Below are 18,282 nucleotides of genomic sequence, written 5' to 3'. Positions count from 1 at the left end.
ATAAAAGTTCAAAATGTACAGTTTTTATTCCTGCGGTGTATAGGCTAATTTTTGGGTGGGACACATGCAGCATTTTCCAATATTGAGGGGGACACGTCCCCCCCGTCCCCCCCGGTTCCTACGCCAGTGATGAAAACATTCCAGGATTATTCTCCATATTGTGGACTTCAATGGAGCCCAAATGACTGAAGGTCAAAATTATAGTTTACAGCAATACCAGACGAGGAATAAGAGTCTTATCTAGAGAAACCATCGATCATTTTCTATTTTTTTTTAAATTATATACGTTTTAACCATAAATGCTCATGTTGAACTAGCTCTCTTCTTCTTCTCTATTAGAATTCCAGCAGTGTAGACACTGCTAAGTGTATTACTGCCCTCCACAGGTCAAAATTTGAACTAAATTGTCATATACAATATGCTAGTGCAAGTATATAACAATTAGTTCAAACTTTGACCTGTGGAGGGCAGTAATACACTATAAGGAGAAAAATCCTGGAAACCTTAATTTCTTTTTGACTGAAGAAAGAAAGACATGAACATCTTGGATGACATGGAGGTGAGTAAATTATCAGGAAATTTTAATTTGAACGTGAACTAATCCTTTAATTATATATACTGGTTAATGTTAAAGCTACAGTCCGTAATTTGGTTAAAAAATTATCCAAAATCAATTTACATATCCAGCCAGTGTTCAAAACGATCTACTCACCTTAGCCTGATTCACAACGATAAGCTTGTAATAATGTTTTAAAATAAAATCGGTACTGGTAGGTTTCTGCGGGAAATTCGATCACGCAGCCGTTCGTCTTTGCGTCATGTTTGTTTACATAGAGGAGGAGTCGCAGCTAACAGGCTATATCACATGTGAAGATGCTGCAGGTGATGGGTCAATTATAATGCAATAATTAAACTAAATGATAAACATTAAATAAATGGAATAAACAAACATTTTTATACTTTATTATGTCTTCCAATTCAAGCATATTTAATACAATTATACCAATAGACATCTCGTTTAAAGACATAATATTTTTTACCAATAATTATTCCACATTTTTCATTCTATTTTCTCTTCCTTTCACTTTTTCTTTTGTGATAATACCCATCACCAACACAAAATAAATAAATCATAATTAAAGACAGCCAATACATACATAATTAAACACTTTTACAGAAAAAAAATAGATACAAAATTTGACATTAACATATTAATTTAATGTCAAATAAATTAAAAATAAATGTTATGACAGCTATTTCCTAAGAAGTAATTCAAATGATATTATTTAAACATCCATTAATAGTAATATTAAATAAATAAATAAAAAAAGAAATTTTAATTTTAATGGTAATAAGTTAAAAGGGGAGGCAGAATTATGCAAGAGGGTAATTAAAATATGCATTCCTTTATTTTTTATGATATATAATTTAATTTTAAAGGTGCCCACATTTTTTCAAAATGTATACTTTTGCTCTTCAATTATATAAAATAAACATTTTAATGGCGGATTGTAATCCAGAAAGGTCCAAATGACAATCATCTGGAGATTCACCCGTAGTCAAAAGCAAAAGATGTCGGACTGCGGAGTGGCTACAGAAATTCAAATCTACAGGTAATGCTAATATACACCAAATACACATAGTCATGCAATGCTGAAGTTGTTGACATGAACAATTTGAGAATAAATTATACCAATAATAATAATAACAATAATAATTTGCACGGTTTGACGTGATCCAAGCTAAGGGATCGTTAGATTTAATCATCATTGGCTTTCAGTTGGTCAGAACAAAAGTGGCAGACATGTTACTTACTTGTTCATATTTTCTGGTGAAAATTCTTATTTTGATCATACTACAAAGACTACAATCTGTAATTCTGTGGTACAGTATTCACACCGATGTGGTGACTGACAGCAAATATTAGATTCATCCGTGCTGATACACAACCCACGTACAGATAATAAATTCTGCAAATAACTGCAATTGCAGGTTTCAAACAGAGAGGGCGACAAAGAGGCAAAACTTACAGACTGCAGCTTTAACTAATGTTAATAAATGGATCCTTATCTAATTCGGTGTTACCAAATCTAATCTATTCGATATTTAGACATGGAGTTTAAAACATATTGTCAGATATAATAAACACAAAACAACACCTGGGATGGCAACTAAAAGATATTGGTTTGAAGAGCAAGTCACTTAGTTCACCCAAAAATTAAAATTACTCACCCTCACATCATCCAAACCCGTAAGATTTTGGTTCATCTTCTGAAAACAAATGAAGATATTTTAAAGAAAAGAGAGATTTCTGTCCCTTCTTTGAGAGTCTACGCAACTACCACGTTAAAAGGTTCATAAAGAGATCATTTTAGGCTTTTATTAACATATAAACATTCATCAATGCACACATTAGTTGTGGTAAACGGAAGCTCGTTTGCTTGATGCGTGCGAGAACCAATGAGATTCATTCTCGTGTTACGCAGCACGTTTGAGCTTCAACCAATGAGGTCACGTATGTATGGTTGAGCTTCTGTTTATGTTCGCTGATCAATGTTTATATGTGAATAAAAGCCTAAAGTCAATCTATTCATCATAAAAATCGATTGAATCTTCAGAACTATTTTAATTTTTAATTTTTGGGTGAACTAACCCTTTAACCTCCGGTTTCTCCAGAGACCATGTAATAAATGTCCTGTAAATACATAAAAGCATCTGCTAAATCATTACTTGCTCACAATAAGGTACTTATACTCCATATATCCATTCAAAGGGTTATTATCTGTAACCCAGGATGAGATTAAGGCGGCTTTTCTGCTCCTTCCATGGAAGTCATTAATCATATCCATGCCATATTCTACCTGCAAGTTCTTAAAGCTGATTAAAAGGTGCATAAACTAATTAAACTGCAACATGCCCCTAAGTCATGCAGACTAATTTTTAATACAGAAACAAAAAAGCGAATGCAGAAACATTGTGAACATGATATAATAAAGGACAATATGATAAAGGGAATAATGATTAGAGTGTGGAAAGCTTCTTTTAATGTATGACAGAAAAATAGAATATAAACTGAACATTTTTACAAATTGTCACTACTAAGCTGACAAAGGCATTGTGCATAATATTTAGACCAATTCAAATAAATAAAAAGGATTAAATACACAAGATAACAGTGACATCAACCCCACCAATGAGCAGAAAAATACAACCAAAACCAGTTAGATTATGATAACAACTCCCATTAAACAAGACTATTTACCCAAATACAGTGAGGAGACACTTTCTGTGACTGTGCATTAATATGTTGCTCAAATGACTTCTCCATTATTTTTGAGAATGACATCAGTCTTTATCATTGTTTATCATCCATCTGGCTTAATCTGATTAGAATTTCCAGTTTTCTCCTCATTAGTGGGGAATGACGCCTTTATGAGATTACCCTCTTTCCTCTGGTCAGTGCTCGAACACAAACAGTGAAGAGACATCAGGCAGTGCTGATCAAAATAACTAACAGATTGCATTGAATATTGCAGTGCTTTTTGTGCAAATTTGTGTTTACCAAGCATGGGTGCATTTGTAACTTAGTATGCACTGAGCATATTGCTTTTTATTGCAAAATGACCGAAAGAATAATCATGTATTTAACCACTTTTCTTAACTTTACAAAAAATTGACAGTACCACAGCCAGCTCCTTTAACAAATGTTTACATCTCATTGAAATATGCACAAAATAATGCAGAAAAGTTCAAATATACATGTATTTACAAATGCAAAATTTTATAAATATATTCTCTGAGGTCCTCAGGCATCCCTTTTCCAGATGGTTTGGACAACATTTGCTGACAGTTCACAACTGGAGGTTAAGATTCATGCTCTGAAAATGCAAAACGCCAAACCTGTGTAAGACATCATGTACTATGCCTCTCAAAAAGTGGCCAAATTACATTTTGGAGAATAGTAAATATCTTAAGGTTCTGAGTGTTTAGAGTAAAAATATTGCTTTATAAGACTCAAGTATAAGAACTCAGGTTCTGAAATTTCTCACGCAGGTTTTTAACCAAACTATGTTGACTGTTCTCCACTTTTTCAAATGAGCATGGTGGGTGACCTCCATCCATCCATGCACTGAAGTCTTGCTCTGTACTGTTCACCATTGCAATTTCAGATTGTGAAACAGCATCCCATCTTAGTTGATTCTCATTACTGTCCTCACCTCCTGCTGCCCTTTCGACTACAGTTAGGGTATCTTGACCAGTGTCACAACAGCTGTCCGGTTGCTCAAGAGCATGTGGTGTCCCCAAGTCAAAACCTAAAGTGTTAACTCTACACAGTGAAGGCAAATCTTCAGCTTCAAGGGTCTTGCTGGAGCATGCAGAATCTGTGGATGTACTTCTTTGCACTGGGGCATTGCAGGAAGGGGATGAACAAGACAAGGAACGTGATGCTCCGGACTTCTCAGACACCTCTCCGTTGTCCCGAACTCTCTCTGGAAAGGAATAACTGCGACTCACTAGGAATGGACGAGAGGAAGCGGATACATCCTCTCGGCTATGATTGGTATATTTGGAGCGCAACTCCTTGACATCTGGCCAGTGGAAGCTCTCTGTTTGTACTGGACTTTGTGGTCTCTGGGCATATAATCTGCAAATGTATGGCAATTGAGGACTTCCAGGAGAACTGAGGCTGGAAGATGGACTAGTAGTCTTAGAGTCCGGGATAATGTCCTGCTCATTCAAGGTCAGCAACAGTGTCCTGTCAGGCATGCCTATGCACAAAAGAGCAGTGGTTAAAAGTCTGCTTTGACAAATAAGTGTGCTTTTACACACAGAGTTTACACCAGGGGTCTCCAAACCCTGTCCTGGAAGGCCACTGTCCCGCAGAATGTAGCTCCAACCCCAATTAAACACACCTTAATCAGCTAATCAAGGTCTAATTAGGCATACTAGAAACTTCCAGGCAGGTGTTTTAAGGCAAGTTGGAGTTGAACTCTGCAGGACAGTGGCCCTCCAGGACCAAGCCTGGTTTACACTATGCCAAAGAACACTGCAAATCCATTGATTTCTAAAGGGAATGGTGCGACGCAAGGATGTGGAGGAATTACACAAGGGTTTGCTCAATCATGCAATCCAAACTTGCTGCAATGCACTCTGATGTAGGAATCCACTGACCAATGAGAATTTCAGTTAGGAAAGTGCACTTGTGCTTTCGGAAATCCAATTCACTGCATTCCCACTTGATTTCAATCTTGACACACCTCTTTACACAACCTCAAAACGGATCTTGCACATTCCTATCCGTCAAATGCTCCATCTCTATATTGTAATCATCTCAAGTCTGTGAGCAAATATGGATACCAATGGTCTGGATTGGTAACCAAAAAGTTGTAAACAATAACCACTAAGTAAGAAACTTAACCGCAATTTGGGAGACTGTCCCTCAAGTAAAAGTGAATAGTCAGTTTGGAAAATAAAGTGCCTACTCAGACACTACACCCACCTTTCTCCTTTCCCAGAGGTCTCTCCTCCATGACCGAAGACAGGTTCTTGGGTGTGAAATGGTTCTCGGAGATCTTGGGCCTCGGCCTTACTACTGGTCTGCTGTTTTTGATACGTTGACTGTATTGCCTGGCCAACTGGAACACTTTGTTCTTCATCTTCTCCATATCTTGAAGGATGAGATCATCCTCACTGGCGGACCTTAAAGAGATGATCCTTGGTAGGGGAGGGTGGTTGGCCTTGTGGCACTCTTGGAGCTTATGATCCTTGTTTGGATGGCTCCGAAACTCTTGCATCTTGTCCTTTCCTAAGATGTTGTTGATTGTGGATGAGGTTGAGCTTTCATCAGATTCTTCCAATATTAGTAGAGGTTCCCCAAGTCCACTATCAGAGCTCATCTTACTGGTTTCTGCTTTTGTCTCTTGTACAGGTGAAGTCATTTGGGAATTCTCCAAGTTCTGCTCTTCAGAAGACCCAATTATCTCCAATTCCATGTCTTGCCACACCTTAACCATGTCGGATCCTGGCTGGAATTGCTCATTCCCATTTTGAGGTCCGAGCATGGACTCTTTGCCGTTTGCAGAAACCACAAAGTCAGAGCTGTCCTTTGCTTTCTTGTCATCGTCTAAGCCTGGTAGATTAAAGACAGACCACAAAGTTGGCCTGGTTACAGAAGACCCCCTCCTGTGTAATGCCAAATCTTCATCTGCAAGGTCATTGAGCTGTTGACTCAGATTACGGACTAGGCCTGCAGGGATGTGCGACAGGCTCTCTCTGCGTTTAACGGCAAAGCTGGCATCCTGATGCTCAGCATGTTCGTAGTAGTGTTTAATCTTATGTATGAGCAATCTGTCCTTTTTGGAAAGGGTGTCTTGTTTCATTTGAGGTATGAACGGGCTATCAGGAACAGTCTCTGTTAATGGTTCTGGAGTGGACTGACTAAATTCTTGGGATTTGTCTTTCTCATGAGGCTCAGCACTGCCGCTCAGCAAACGGTTTCTTCTACCGTCCAAAGAGTCGAAGTCAAACGACCTTTTGACTCCTAGACTATTACTTGGAGAGAGGCTGCTGGTACACTGCTCTGGGATATCCCTTGCCTTGTCCAGCATGGATGAAGACAAGAAACCACCAGGCACTGCAACATCGACCTCCATATTCTGCACATCTTCCAAGAGGTTACTTCGGGATGGGGTCGTCCCTTCCTTTTCCTGCACTTCTAGTCGAGTAGGGGATGAGAAATCCACACTGTCATTTATACTATCTCCAATTTCTCGTCCTCCATAATTGAGGTCTACTATCTCTGGATCTTCCATTATTGTCTCACACAATTCAGGATAATTATCCGACAGGTCCATCCTTGCCTCCTCTGACTCTCTAAGAGGAACTGTGTTCTGTGAATTGTGTTCCCCAGTTGTGCTCTAGAAAGTACACAGAGTGAAGAGAGTTATTGCTAAAGGAAGCTACGAAGAAGATAAGAATTAAGGATATGAAGATAACTTAATTCAATCTTCAACATTTCCCACATGGCTAAGTGACCAGCATGAAATAACAAGTGCAATTTATCTAGCTTTGAGAGACAGCTGCAATTTGTATTTCCAACAAGTCCTTGTAAACCCCCTCTTCCCCTTGTTTATGATTAGCCAAGTAACAAAAGTGAATGCTGACAACACAATTCCTGCAGCATTTCTAGAAGCAACCTCATACACGGATGAATTCAAGGCAACATGAATGTGTGAAAAATATGCACAAATGTGAAGGTTTGCCCACAAGTCATCACCACAGGAAACGTTTATCCATTTGACAAGCACAACATCAGACATACATATAGACACATTCAAATGTTAAATTTGTTAAAGTTGTTTTTTAATTCAGCTCTTTTGTTGAGTTTCCTAGAGTGAAAGATCTATTATGAGGTTCATAATACATGATGTTACCTGTCCAAGGAGAGTCAAAGTTTTATTCGTTTCACAAGGCTTTTCTTCACAAGATGTCTGGCTGCTCTTGTTCATTGGCCAGTTCTCCCAACAACCATCTCTGTCCTGTTAGTACACAATACAGAAAATTACAGCAATTTAACAGATCAAAACACTCTGCTCACAGTTGCCAGATGTCATTTATCCTGTGTGTACTTTAGCGACATTTCAACCTTTTATAAACATTTGCAATTCATTTAAAAGCATCCATGCATTTCAGTGTTTTTCCACAGACAAGTGACCTTCTGAAATTGCTTTTGTGTGCCATCAAACAAAACACAATAAAACAGGAACCTTTGTTTAATTTAATTAGGGAAGGCAAGCCAGCCGACCTCCACCCCCAAAATTTGACAGTTAAATTTCCCTTTGAAGTCGAACTTCAATCAAAAAATCTTATTGTGGCTCCAAGTGCGAAAACACTCTGAGACACCCGACGTCCCGTATTATTATGCATTAGATCTTAATAATGACATGCATTTAGGTAGAAAAATATTTCTTCGGTCATACAGTCTCGTAATGTCAAAATGGAAATTACATTTTGAAGACGGCATTCAATTTGTAGGTCAAGTGTCCACTGAGCAGAGTCTTAAAAAAGACACACACGCTTACAGATGATTAGTGGCTATGCATGCTGTTATGTCCATGCAATGATTCATGCAACTGCACTTTCAAGAGCATTCGAGCATCAGAACTGTGGGTGCACAAGCAGAAGTCAGCATGCAGCAGATGGGAATGTGATTGATACGGCTGTTAGACAAATAGCATGGTGGTGACAGAGAGCCTCACCGTTGTGATCTGATCAAAAAGCAAAGCCTTGGCCCTATACTGCCAGCAGGAGATGGCGGCCAACACCGAACTGGCAAAGTCAGCTACCTGCTCAACTGCCACTTCTCCAATATCTCCTCCTATCCTGTCCTCTGCCATCTTTGCTTTCTCTTCCTCCTCTTCGAGAAGAAGTCTTCTCTCCTTGATGTCATCCAGCGAGCCTGTGCTAGATTCATGATCTTGTCCTTTCTGAACCAATTCAGGTACTGAAGCCTTCAGTTCTGGATTTGAGCTCAATGCCATGATGTTGGTAGTGGGCAGTATGGAAAGACGGTCTTTATCCACTAATAGAGTACCTTCGCTCTCTGCATGCTGGACGTCACAGAAAAGTCATGGAATGTGCTCATTAAAAAGTGAATTCACGTTTTTTTTGTCTGAACTACTGCTGCAATTAAGTTGGAATTGCATTTATGAAATATTCCCATTAATGTGATTTAGCATGAATACACTACTGGTCTAAAGTCCAGAATAATTAAGATATATTAATGTTTTGAAAGAAGGCTGCATTTATTTGCAGTATAAAAAGAAAAATACAGTAAAAATATGAAAAATATTAACGCAATTTAAAATTGCTGTTTTCAATGTGAATATATAGTAAAATGTAATTTATTCCTGTGATCAAAGCTGAATTTTCAGCATCATTACTCCAGTCTTCAATGTCACATGATCCTTCAGAAATCATTCTAATATGATGATTTGCTGCTCAAATATTTCTGACAGTTCATATGATATTTAAAAAAGTAGAACAAAACTTCATATAAGATTTTAAAAAAGTAGAAGAAATGAATAATTCAATACATTAAGAATGCATTAAACTGATCAAAAGTGAGTTACATTTATGTTACAAAAGATTCTATTTTAAATAAATGCTGTTCTTTTAGAACTTTCTATTCAAAGAATCTTGAATATGATCACTGTTTCCAAAAAATTAAGCAGCAAACAATATTTACACCAATGATAATAAGAAATATTTCTTGAGCAGCAAATCAGCATAGAATTCATGAAAAAATGCGAAGGCGCTCCCAAAGTAGCTAATTTCTTTCAAATTTCTCACAGGCCTCTAGAGCCATGAGTCAAACAAAAGCAAGTTTGGATCCAATCGGCCTCCATTAACCTTGTCTGATAGCTGATCAAAGTTCATTGTCCGATGGTGGACATGTTTTTTGAGATGCATCAATGTCCTCATAGACAATCATGGCAACTTGGACAAAGACACTGCATGCCAATTTTCAAGTCAATCGGACTGACGGTGAAGTAGTTATAGCAATTTATGTTTTTTTTTTCCAGTTACGGCGCCACCAAGTGGCCAGTTGCCGCATCCTTCATCAAGTGACCACAGAATGACCTCTTACATATTTGTGCCAATTTTGGTGCAAATATCTCATTCCATTCATGAGTTATAGCCATTTTAGTAAAAGTGGCTCCGCCCATTTCAAACATTTTGTCGGCCCTTAGGGACCGTGAATCGAAATTTCTACTTTTTTTGGATAATTATTGACAATTAGTTTCCAGAGAATCTTGCTACACTGGTTTGATTCTGATCGGGCCAAAAACCTAGGACTAGTTCGCAAAAGTAGGTTTTTCAAAAAATCCGAAATACCCGAAAATTTCACCAAGAATGATGGCCGAATCCAAGGCATGCATTTTGCCCATTTTGAACCAAGTGATATAAGACACTTGAGTCTACGCCTAATGGTTTAGAAGTTATGTGCGATTTTGTACTTTTGACCACTGTAGCGCCCCCTGTCAGCTTGATTGGGGCGAGCCTTGGTGAGGTTGTAGATGGTATGAGCACTGCCAGCTCTCAAAGTTTCAAGTCTTACGACTTACGTTTTGGTCCACCCAATCACTTTTAGAGAGAATGCTGATCCTTTGAAACTTGAACAATTACATTAGAGTTTCAGCTCTACATGCTTGAACCCCTAATAACTCATCAAATAAATGCAGCCTTGGTAAGCATAAGAGACTTCTTTCAAAACCTTTAAAATATCTGAATTATTCCACACTTTTGACCAGTACTGTATATTTAGGCCGTCCCTAAGTGCCATCATAAAATCCCATACACCAGTGAAGTGTACACTAGACATGTGAAAAGCTTGCATTGGAGAGTAAACATGCAAATCTTACCTTAAGCGTGCCTGAGCGACGTCCATGGATAATTCAGATGACGCGAAGACAAAGATGAATAAATTGTTATTAATATAGCAATTAAGCAACAGATTATCTACACAATGTTTGCAAAGCTTCCTGATATAAATGGAGTGATTTATTATTCATAGCATGGATTTAAAAATGTGTGTTTTGCCAGGTCTGTGTAAAGATAATTAAATCAACTGCAAATGCACGCTATACGGATACGGCTACTTAAGAGAACTTCCAAGACAGGAACAAGAAATGCTGAAGTTAAAAATTTGGAAGGTGTGAAAGAGAGTGTGTGATGAGTAAGATGGAGCTGCTTGGCTTTTCTGCAAATTAGAATGCATAATGGACTAGTGCTGATGGAGAGCCAAAAAACAGGTTTGTGGACTGAAAGGAACTGGCGCATGACAAAGCCTCCAGCTGATGGGCTCCATAATTAACATCATTATGTGTGCGGGTGGAGGACAGGGGCTGCGGCCTTTGATCTGACACTGGAGGGACGACTCGAGTCTTGTGTGCCTTTGATGCTAAAGCGGGCAGAGGGACCACAGCGCATACGGGGCACGTGTCACCCACATGAGCGGAAACAAACGCCACGCACCTGCCGTGAGTCCCAGATGACAGGGATATGATTAGAAACTTTCTTTGTTTACCAACCGTATCTCTGATCTTTTGTTTAACAGCGCTTCTTTAATCAGTCAGTCAATCAAAACCACATGTGTAGTGAGAGAAGAAAGACAAAATACTGTTTTATTTGCATATATTTTGTTTTCATCAAAATGCATCAATAGCTGTGCTAAGATTTTGTTCTCTTGAACACGAGGTGGAAACGCTGCTATATTTGCAAAACATTTTAATTTTGAGTTAAATTTGCAATTTTAGATGGAAACATAGCGAGCGACACTCATTTGATTTCAAATTGCACTATATGACACGTTTAATTTTGACATAATTTTGTTGTTTTACATTTTTCAAAAACACTAAAGCTTTCTGCTTATTTCTAGATTTAGGTTTCTAGAGTTTCAACGTGGTCTCAAACTTTTGAGCCTCACCGAATGACAAAAAACCCAACAAAAAACAGTTACCTTTAGTGCTTCGTACAGTTCGTTTTGCCGGTTCTGTCAAAGATAACAAATCAAAATCAAAATTGACCATTCATACTTTTATATAATACTGCAGTGTTTATTATAAAGGATTTATTGTGGAGTACCACAAGGCTCACTACTAGGACCGTTGCTTTTCACTTTGTGTTTATTATAAAGGATTTATTGGTGCAAGGGTAAGTGCATTTGAACTTTGATTTATATGAGTGAAGAATCAGATTCACACACCAGAACGTCTCCGTTCCTTCAGTGAACCTGTAGAGAAATCGTCAATCTGACAGGACGTCGCTTTCTTCAGCCTGTCTGGGCTGTAACGGTACTTTACTGGACCTGAGCAGATGCCAAAACAAAACAGATTGAGAACAACAATACTAACGTTACTCATTCCAAAAGAGTGTTCGGTTTGAACACAACTTACACGTTGAGTCCATGTCCAGGATGGCGTCTTTGGCCTGAAAGTAATTATCAAAGCAAGTGTTTAATACAATATAGCTGACTCCGATCACCATTCAAGGATCTGTTACATGTTACGTACTTTCTGCGGTATGACCGCGTGATGGTTCTCCAGAATGAGTCTCTTTATGTGATGAGCCCAGAGTTTCTTCTCTTCGACCGTTCTGGCCTGAGAAAATGACAACAGGATTAAATCAAACACAACAAACGGCTTGCGCAGTTTGCGGGTCGTGAGCTCATACCCACCTGAACTGTGTGCGGCTGCTTTGGGTGCTTGTAATGCATCACACTGAACCGGAGCGAATCTTTGGCACTTTCTATCAGCATTAGTGTGGAACACTGAACACAAGCAAAACAGGGTTACCAGCTTCTTAACAGTTAGATTATGTTGTTGTTCAGCTGACTAGATGGTATGTAATAACTCAGACAGACAAAGGTCATGCATAAAATCACCTTTAGTGGCTTATTGCTTTCATGAAACAGCAGCAGCAATATGATAAAAGATACTGATGTTTTAATTATGACAACAAATATATATATTTAAATAAACAAAATGCTTATTAAAAATGAAAATAAAATAATTCAAATGTAAAAAAAGAAATCAGTAATTTTTAAAATTAGTGACCAAAAACAAACTGCTTACTAAAAATGAATAAAATAATAAAAATGTAAAATGAAAATAAATAATTTTAAAATAAAACATTAAGAATGAATAAAAGAATAAAAATGTAAAATGAAAACAAATAATTTTAAAGTAAAACACTTACTAAAATGAATAAAATAATATGTAAAATGAAAATTAATGAATTAAAAATAAAACAAAACAAAAAACACTTACTAAAATGAATAATATAATGAAAATGTAAAATCAAAAATCAAATATTTTATTTAAATAATGGTCAAAAGGACAAAAATGGTTATAACATAGATAATATCCTATACCGAGATGTGAGTCTTGTAGACGTAATGTTCCCCTCGTTTCTTTGTGATGAGCAGCATCTTATCAAACAGGAAGAGGGTTCTCTCGTTCTTGGCACGGTGGACGGGAAACGTTCCTTCCAGAACCAGCTCGCCGTAAGTGGTCAGATCCGGACCTTTCCAGTTGATGAGCAGAGACTGGATCTCCTGCACGCAGAATAGTGTAGAGTAGAACAGAATAAAGTAGAGTAAAATAGAGTTGAGTGGAGTAGAATAGAGTAGAACAGGATAAAGTAGAGTAAATAGAGTTGAGTGGAGTAGAATAGAGTAGAACAGAATAAAGGAGAGTAAAATAGAGTCCAGTAGAGTAGAATAGAGTAGAACAAATGAGAGAGTACAAAAGAATAGAGAAGAGTAAAATAAAGTAGAGTAGAACAGAGTAGAGAAGAATAGAGTAAAACAGAGTAGTGTAGGGTAGAATAGAGTAGAACAGAAGACAGTAGAGTGGAACAGAATAGAGTAGAGAAAAATAGAATAGAGTAGAATAGAACAGAGTAGTACAGAATAGAGTAGAGTAAAAAAGAGTAGAACAGAATAGAGTAAAATAGAGTTGAGTAGAATAGAGTAGAACAGAAGAGTCAAATTTAGTAGAGTAGATCAGAATAAAGTAGAGCAGAGTAGAATAGAGACGGACAGAACAGAGTAGAACAGAACAGAGTAGAGTAGAACAGAGTGGTGTAGGGTAGAATAGAGTAGAACAGAATACAGTAGAGTGGAACAGAATAGAGTAGAGCAAAACAGAATAGAGTAGAATAAAACAGTAGAACAGAAGAGTAAAATAGAGTTGAGTAGAATAGAGTAGAACAGAAGAGTCAAATTTAGTAGAGTAGATCAGAATAGAGTAGAGTAGAGCAGAGTAGAATAAAGACGGACAGAACAGAGTAGAACAAAAGAGTAGAGTAGAACAGAACAGAGTAGAGTAGAACAGAGTGGTGTAGGGTAGAATAGAGTAGAACAGAATACAGTAGAGTGGAACAGAATAGAGTAGAGCAAAACAGAATAGAGTAGAATAAAATAGAGTAGAACAGAATAGAGTAAAATAGAGTTGAGTAGAATAGAGTAGAACAGAAGAGTCAAATTTAGTAGAGTAGATCAGAATAAAGTAGAGTAGAGCAGAGTAGAATAGAGACGGACAGAACAGAGTAGAACAGAGTAGAGTAGAACAGAACAGAGTAGAACAGAGTGGTGTAGGGTAGAATAGAGTAGAACAGAATACAGTAGAGTGGAACAGAATAGAGTAGAGCAAAACAGAATAGAGTAGAATAAAATAGAGTAGAACAGAATTGAGTAAAATAGAGTTGTGTAGAATACAGTAGAACAATAGAGTAAAATTTAGTAGAGTAGTTCAGAATAAAGTAGAGCAGAGTACAATAGAGATGAACAGAACAGAGTAGAGTAGAACATATGAGAGTAGAATAGAACATTGTAGAGTAGATTAGAAAAAAAGAGTAAAGTAAAACAATATAGAGTAGAACAAAAGAGAGAGTACAACAATAGCGAAGAGTAAAAGAGTGGAACAGAGTAGAGCAGAACAGAATAAAGTAGAGTAAAACAGAGTTGAGTAGAGTAGAATAGAGTACAACCAAATAGAGTAGAGTAAAATTCAGTAGAGTAGATCAGAATAGGATAGAGAAGAACATAACAGTAGAGTAGAGCAGAACAAAAGAGTAGAGTAAAACAAAATACAGTAGAACAAAAGAGTAGAGTAGAACAGAATAGCAAAGAGTAAAATAGAGGAGAACAAAACAGTAGAACAGAACAGAGTACATTAGAACAAAGTAGTGTAGAGTAGAATAGAGTACAGCAGAATAGAACAAAACAGAGTGAAATAGAGTACAGTAGAACAGAATAGAGTATAGTAGAGTAGAACAGAATAGAGTAGAATAGTATAATTTAATGCTGCACAATTGTGTGCAGCTGAATATTCTCCATGACTTTCATGCACTGTCACCATGAACTTCACACAGATTCAATGTCTCTGGAGTAAGCTGAGGCTGAAGGTGAATTCTATAGTATTTTAACACGATTCAAGCACTACACACTTCAGCTTTAAGTGTGTTGGTCAAAGGCTCATTTTGTGCCGTAATCAGTGATCTTTAACCACCTGTACGGCTTCATAACAACAACATGTGCTGACCCAGATCCATTAATGATCCGATCCTTCAGCTCATGAGTCATGACTTCGGTTTATAATTAATCAAAGAGTATGATAATGTGTTTGCATGACGCTCATTAACATTGTAAATTGAATACAGTCATATTCCGTCCTTTAATAAACCGAGATGAGAATTAACAAGGTACTAATATTAATCTTTTACTCCATTGATACTAGAATACTACTACATCCTGCAGAAAACCCTTTGACAAGAGCAGTGTGTGTTTTAGCATTTGTTTAATGGTTTTAGTTAACTATAATAATCTTTTGCACAGACCTGAAGTCTCACTGCGTGCTCATGTTTTCTCTTCATGTCGTTGATGTACCAGGCGACTCCCGTCATGGTGTCTATGGCCTCGATCACCACATCATACCCTTCTTCCTCACGGTCAAAGTGTTTGGCAATTTCCTTTAGAGGAGCAAAAACACAGTCAGAAGGAGAGAAATACTCAGACTGTCAACACACTGCTGGAGATCAACACACTGCTCTATATATAAACCCTGGTGTTATTCTGAAGATGAGAGGACAAATAACCAAGATATTTCAACTAAAGGCATTTGTTTACCTGCTGACCATTAACTGACATCAGAGAACTGTGAACATGCAAATGTGGTTTTAAATTATTGAAATATTAACTTAAAATCTAAAAGGAATTCCAGAAAACTTTTTAGGTCAAAGGAGTTAGAAAAAATGTTTGCTTTTATAATCTTTCATGAAAATCTCAGCTTTCTTATGGTGCAACTGGTTTTAGTGTGTGTTTGTAATTTCTATTTTATTTAAATCTCATTTTTATTTCAGTTTTACTTTAGTAATAATTACGTTAAACTAAATGAAAACGAGAAATGTTGCCTTAGAAACTAGTTTAATTTTATTTTCAGTTCATTTTTATTTCAAGTAGCAAATAGTTTATGGTTTTTGTTTTAGTGAACTATAATAACCCTGGCAAACAGGATTATGCAGGCAGGGAAATTATATTAACTAATAATCAAGAACAAAATGCTTTTCACTGTCTAATCAAATTCTGATGGACAAAATAAAGTCCCACCCCACATCATTTCCTGCTGAATATTCACAACAGAAGTTATTATGTATTATAAATGCCATTTTCATGCTGTCTCTGTGGAGCATTCTGGGAGGACAGTGAAAGACAGTGACGTGAGCGACACTAAATATGTAGTTCAGCCATGAAACTCTAGAGGGCGCAGGCTGATACATCCTTTACATGCAATCTGCACATGGCACAAGCTGATTGGCCAATGCTTGCTCAACATGTAAATAGTCTTGTTCAGAGTTTGCTAGTCCTGCAGTGCTATCAGAGTTCCTCTGAACCCCTCCACCTCCCCAGCTCCACCTGCCTAGAGCTGCTATGGGAGTGATGTATGTCTATTTATGCAGCAGCAGATCTTACACGTTTGCAGCAGCGTGTCTGTATCTATTCCGAGAGTTGTCTTAATTGAAATGGTATTTTAGATGTAAAGCAATAACATTTATAAACGTTACTAAGCTGTTGAGATCATTTCTGGTGGCACTTTTTTTTGTGTGTGTGTGAGATGGGAATAACAGAAAGGGACAGCAGCTGTTTGTGTGGTCGGATGTTTCAAGGTCAGTACCTGAAGCAGCAGGTGATATTTCAGGATCCTCTGAACCGGTTTGAGCAGGTAAGAACCCAAAGGAAGAGAGCGCTTGAGCGACGCCTGCCGATCCCTGAAGAACTTGGCCAGAGTCTTATTCCGCAGACAGTCTGTCAACACCGCCACTGAACTACAGACACAGATACTGTTTAGTTTTCATGTTTTAAAAATGATGTTGAAAATTAACCTGTGATGCATGAATTGCGACATTTTTTTTTTTTAATTCCAAGAGGCATTTAGTGCATAGGCACTTTTATCAGTCATGCTGAATCCATGTTAATAAATAAACATACAATGACATAAATTAATTGTGGGTACATGTCAAAAGTCAGCGCCCCTGGTGCTTTGCATGTAACACTGATGACCCTTGATGAAAAATGACTTGTGCAATGGATGTCATGCATTAAAGGGTTAAATACAAAAACACATGAGATATTATATTATACTATTATAGTTTTTTTAAGTACAGTTATGTGTCAAAAGTTGCATGTAACATCATGCATGTAACCTTCATGAAAAAAGATGGAGGATGTCATGCATTAAAGGGTTAAATACAACAAACACATGAGATATCATACTATTAATCATGCTATTATAGTTTTTTTTAGTACAGTTATGTGTCAAAAGTTGCATGTAACATCATGCATGTAACCTTCATGAAAAAAGATGGAGGATGTCATGCATTAAAGGGTTAAATACAACACAAACGCATGAGATATCATACTATTATAGTTTTTTAAGTATGGTTATGTGTCAAAAGTCATCACCCCTAGTGGTTTACATGTAACATCACACTTTGACGAAAAAAGACTTTTAAGGATAAAATGGATATTATTCATTAAAGGGTTAAATAAAACAAAACACATGGGATATCATACTATTATAGTTTTTTTTAAGTACAGTTATGTGTCAAAAGTTGCATGTAACATCACACCTTTATGAAAAAGATGGAGAATGTCATGCATTAAAGGGTTAAATACAACAAACACATGAGATATCATACTATTAATCATGCTATTATAGTTTTTTTAAGTACAGTTATGTGTCAAAAGTTGCATGTAACATCATGCATGTAACCTTCATGAAAAAAGATGGAGGATGTCATGCATTAAAGGGTTAAATACAACACAAACGCATGAGATATCATACTATTATAGTTTTTTAAGTATGGTTATGTGTCAAAAGTCATCACCCCTAGTGGTTTACATGTAACATCACACTTTGACGAAAAAAGACTTTTAAGGATAAAATGGATATTATTCATTAAAGGGTTAAACAAAACAAAACACATGGGATATCATACTATTGTAGTTTTTTTAAGTACAGTTATGTGTCTAAAGTTGCATGTAACATCACACCTTTATGAAAAAAGATGCAGTGGATGTCATGCATTAAAGGGTTAAATACAACAAACACATGAGATATCATACTATTAATCATACTATTATAGTTTTTTTAAGTACAGTTATGTGTCAAAAGTTGCATGTAACATCATGCATGTAACCTTCATGAAAAAAGATGGAGG

General features: G+C 37.0%; 1 protein-coding gene across 5 annotated transcripts in view; it reads right to left on the bottom strand.

The window, feature by feature from the left end:
• Positions 1-1,738: 1,738 nt before the first annotated feature.
• The window catches only part of LOC137006563 (pleckstrin homology domain-containing family G member 3), a 62,746-nt gene continuing 46,202 nt past the window's right edge, over positions 1,739-18,282 (bottom strand). For 2 of the 5 annotated variants that reach the window (XM_067367419.1, XM_067367421.1), the window contains exons 7-19: positions 16,737-16,887; positions 15,403-15,534; positions 12,935-13,117; positions 12,239-12,331; positions 12,075-12,161; positions 11,958-11,991; positions 11,768-11,869; positions 11,522-11,554; positions 10,425-10,435; positions 8,259-8,609; positions 7,434-7,538; positions 5,501-6,917; positions 2,322-4,769 (exon numbers count right to left, since the gene is read on the bottom strand). In XM_067367419.1, the coding sequence (XP_067223520.1) occupies positions 4,015-4,769; positions 5,501-6,917; positions 7,434-7,538; positions 8,259-8,609; positions 10,425-10,435; positions 11,522-11,554; positions 11,768-11,869; positions 11,958-11,991; positions 12,075-12,161; positions 12,239-12,331; positions 12,935-13,117; positions 15,403-15,534; positions 16,737-16,887 (3,454 nt within the window). In that variant the 3' untranslated portion in view covers positions 2,322-4,014. Of the gene's footprint in view, positions 2,272-2,321; positions 4,770-5,500; positions 6,918-7,433; positions 7,539-8,258; positions 8,610-10,424; positions 10,436-11,521; positions 11,555-11,767; positions 11,870-11,957; positions 11,992-12,074; positions 12,162-12,238; positions 12,332-12,934; positions 13,118-15,402; positions 15,535-16,736; positions 16,888-18,282 lie in introns of those variants that run through there. The other 3 variants (XM_067367424.1, XM_067367422.1, XM_067367423.1) reach the window with 3 other exon arrangements.

This window comes from Chanodichthys erythropterus, chromosome 18, assembly GCF_024489055.1.
Source record: "Chanodichthys erythropterus isolate Z2021 chromosome 18, ASM2448905v1, whole genome shotgun sequence".
Taxonomy (NCBI): domain Eukaryota; kingdom Metazoa; phylum Chordata; class Actinopteri; order Cypriniformes; family Xenocyprididae; genus Chanodichthys; species Chanodichthys erythropterus.
The sequence above is the reverse complement of the archived record's forward strand: the minus strand, read 5'-3'. Positions and strand labels throughout refer to the sequence as shown.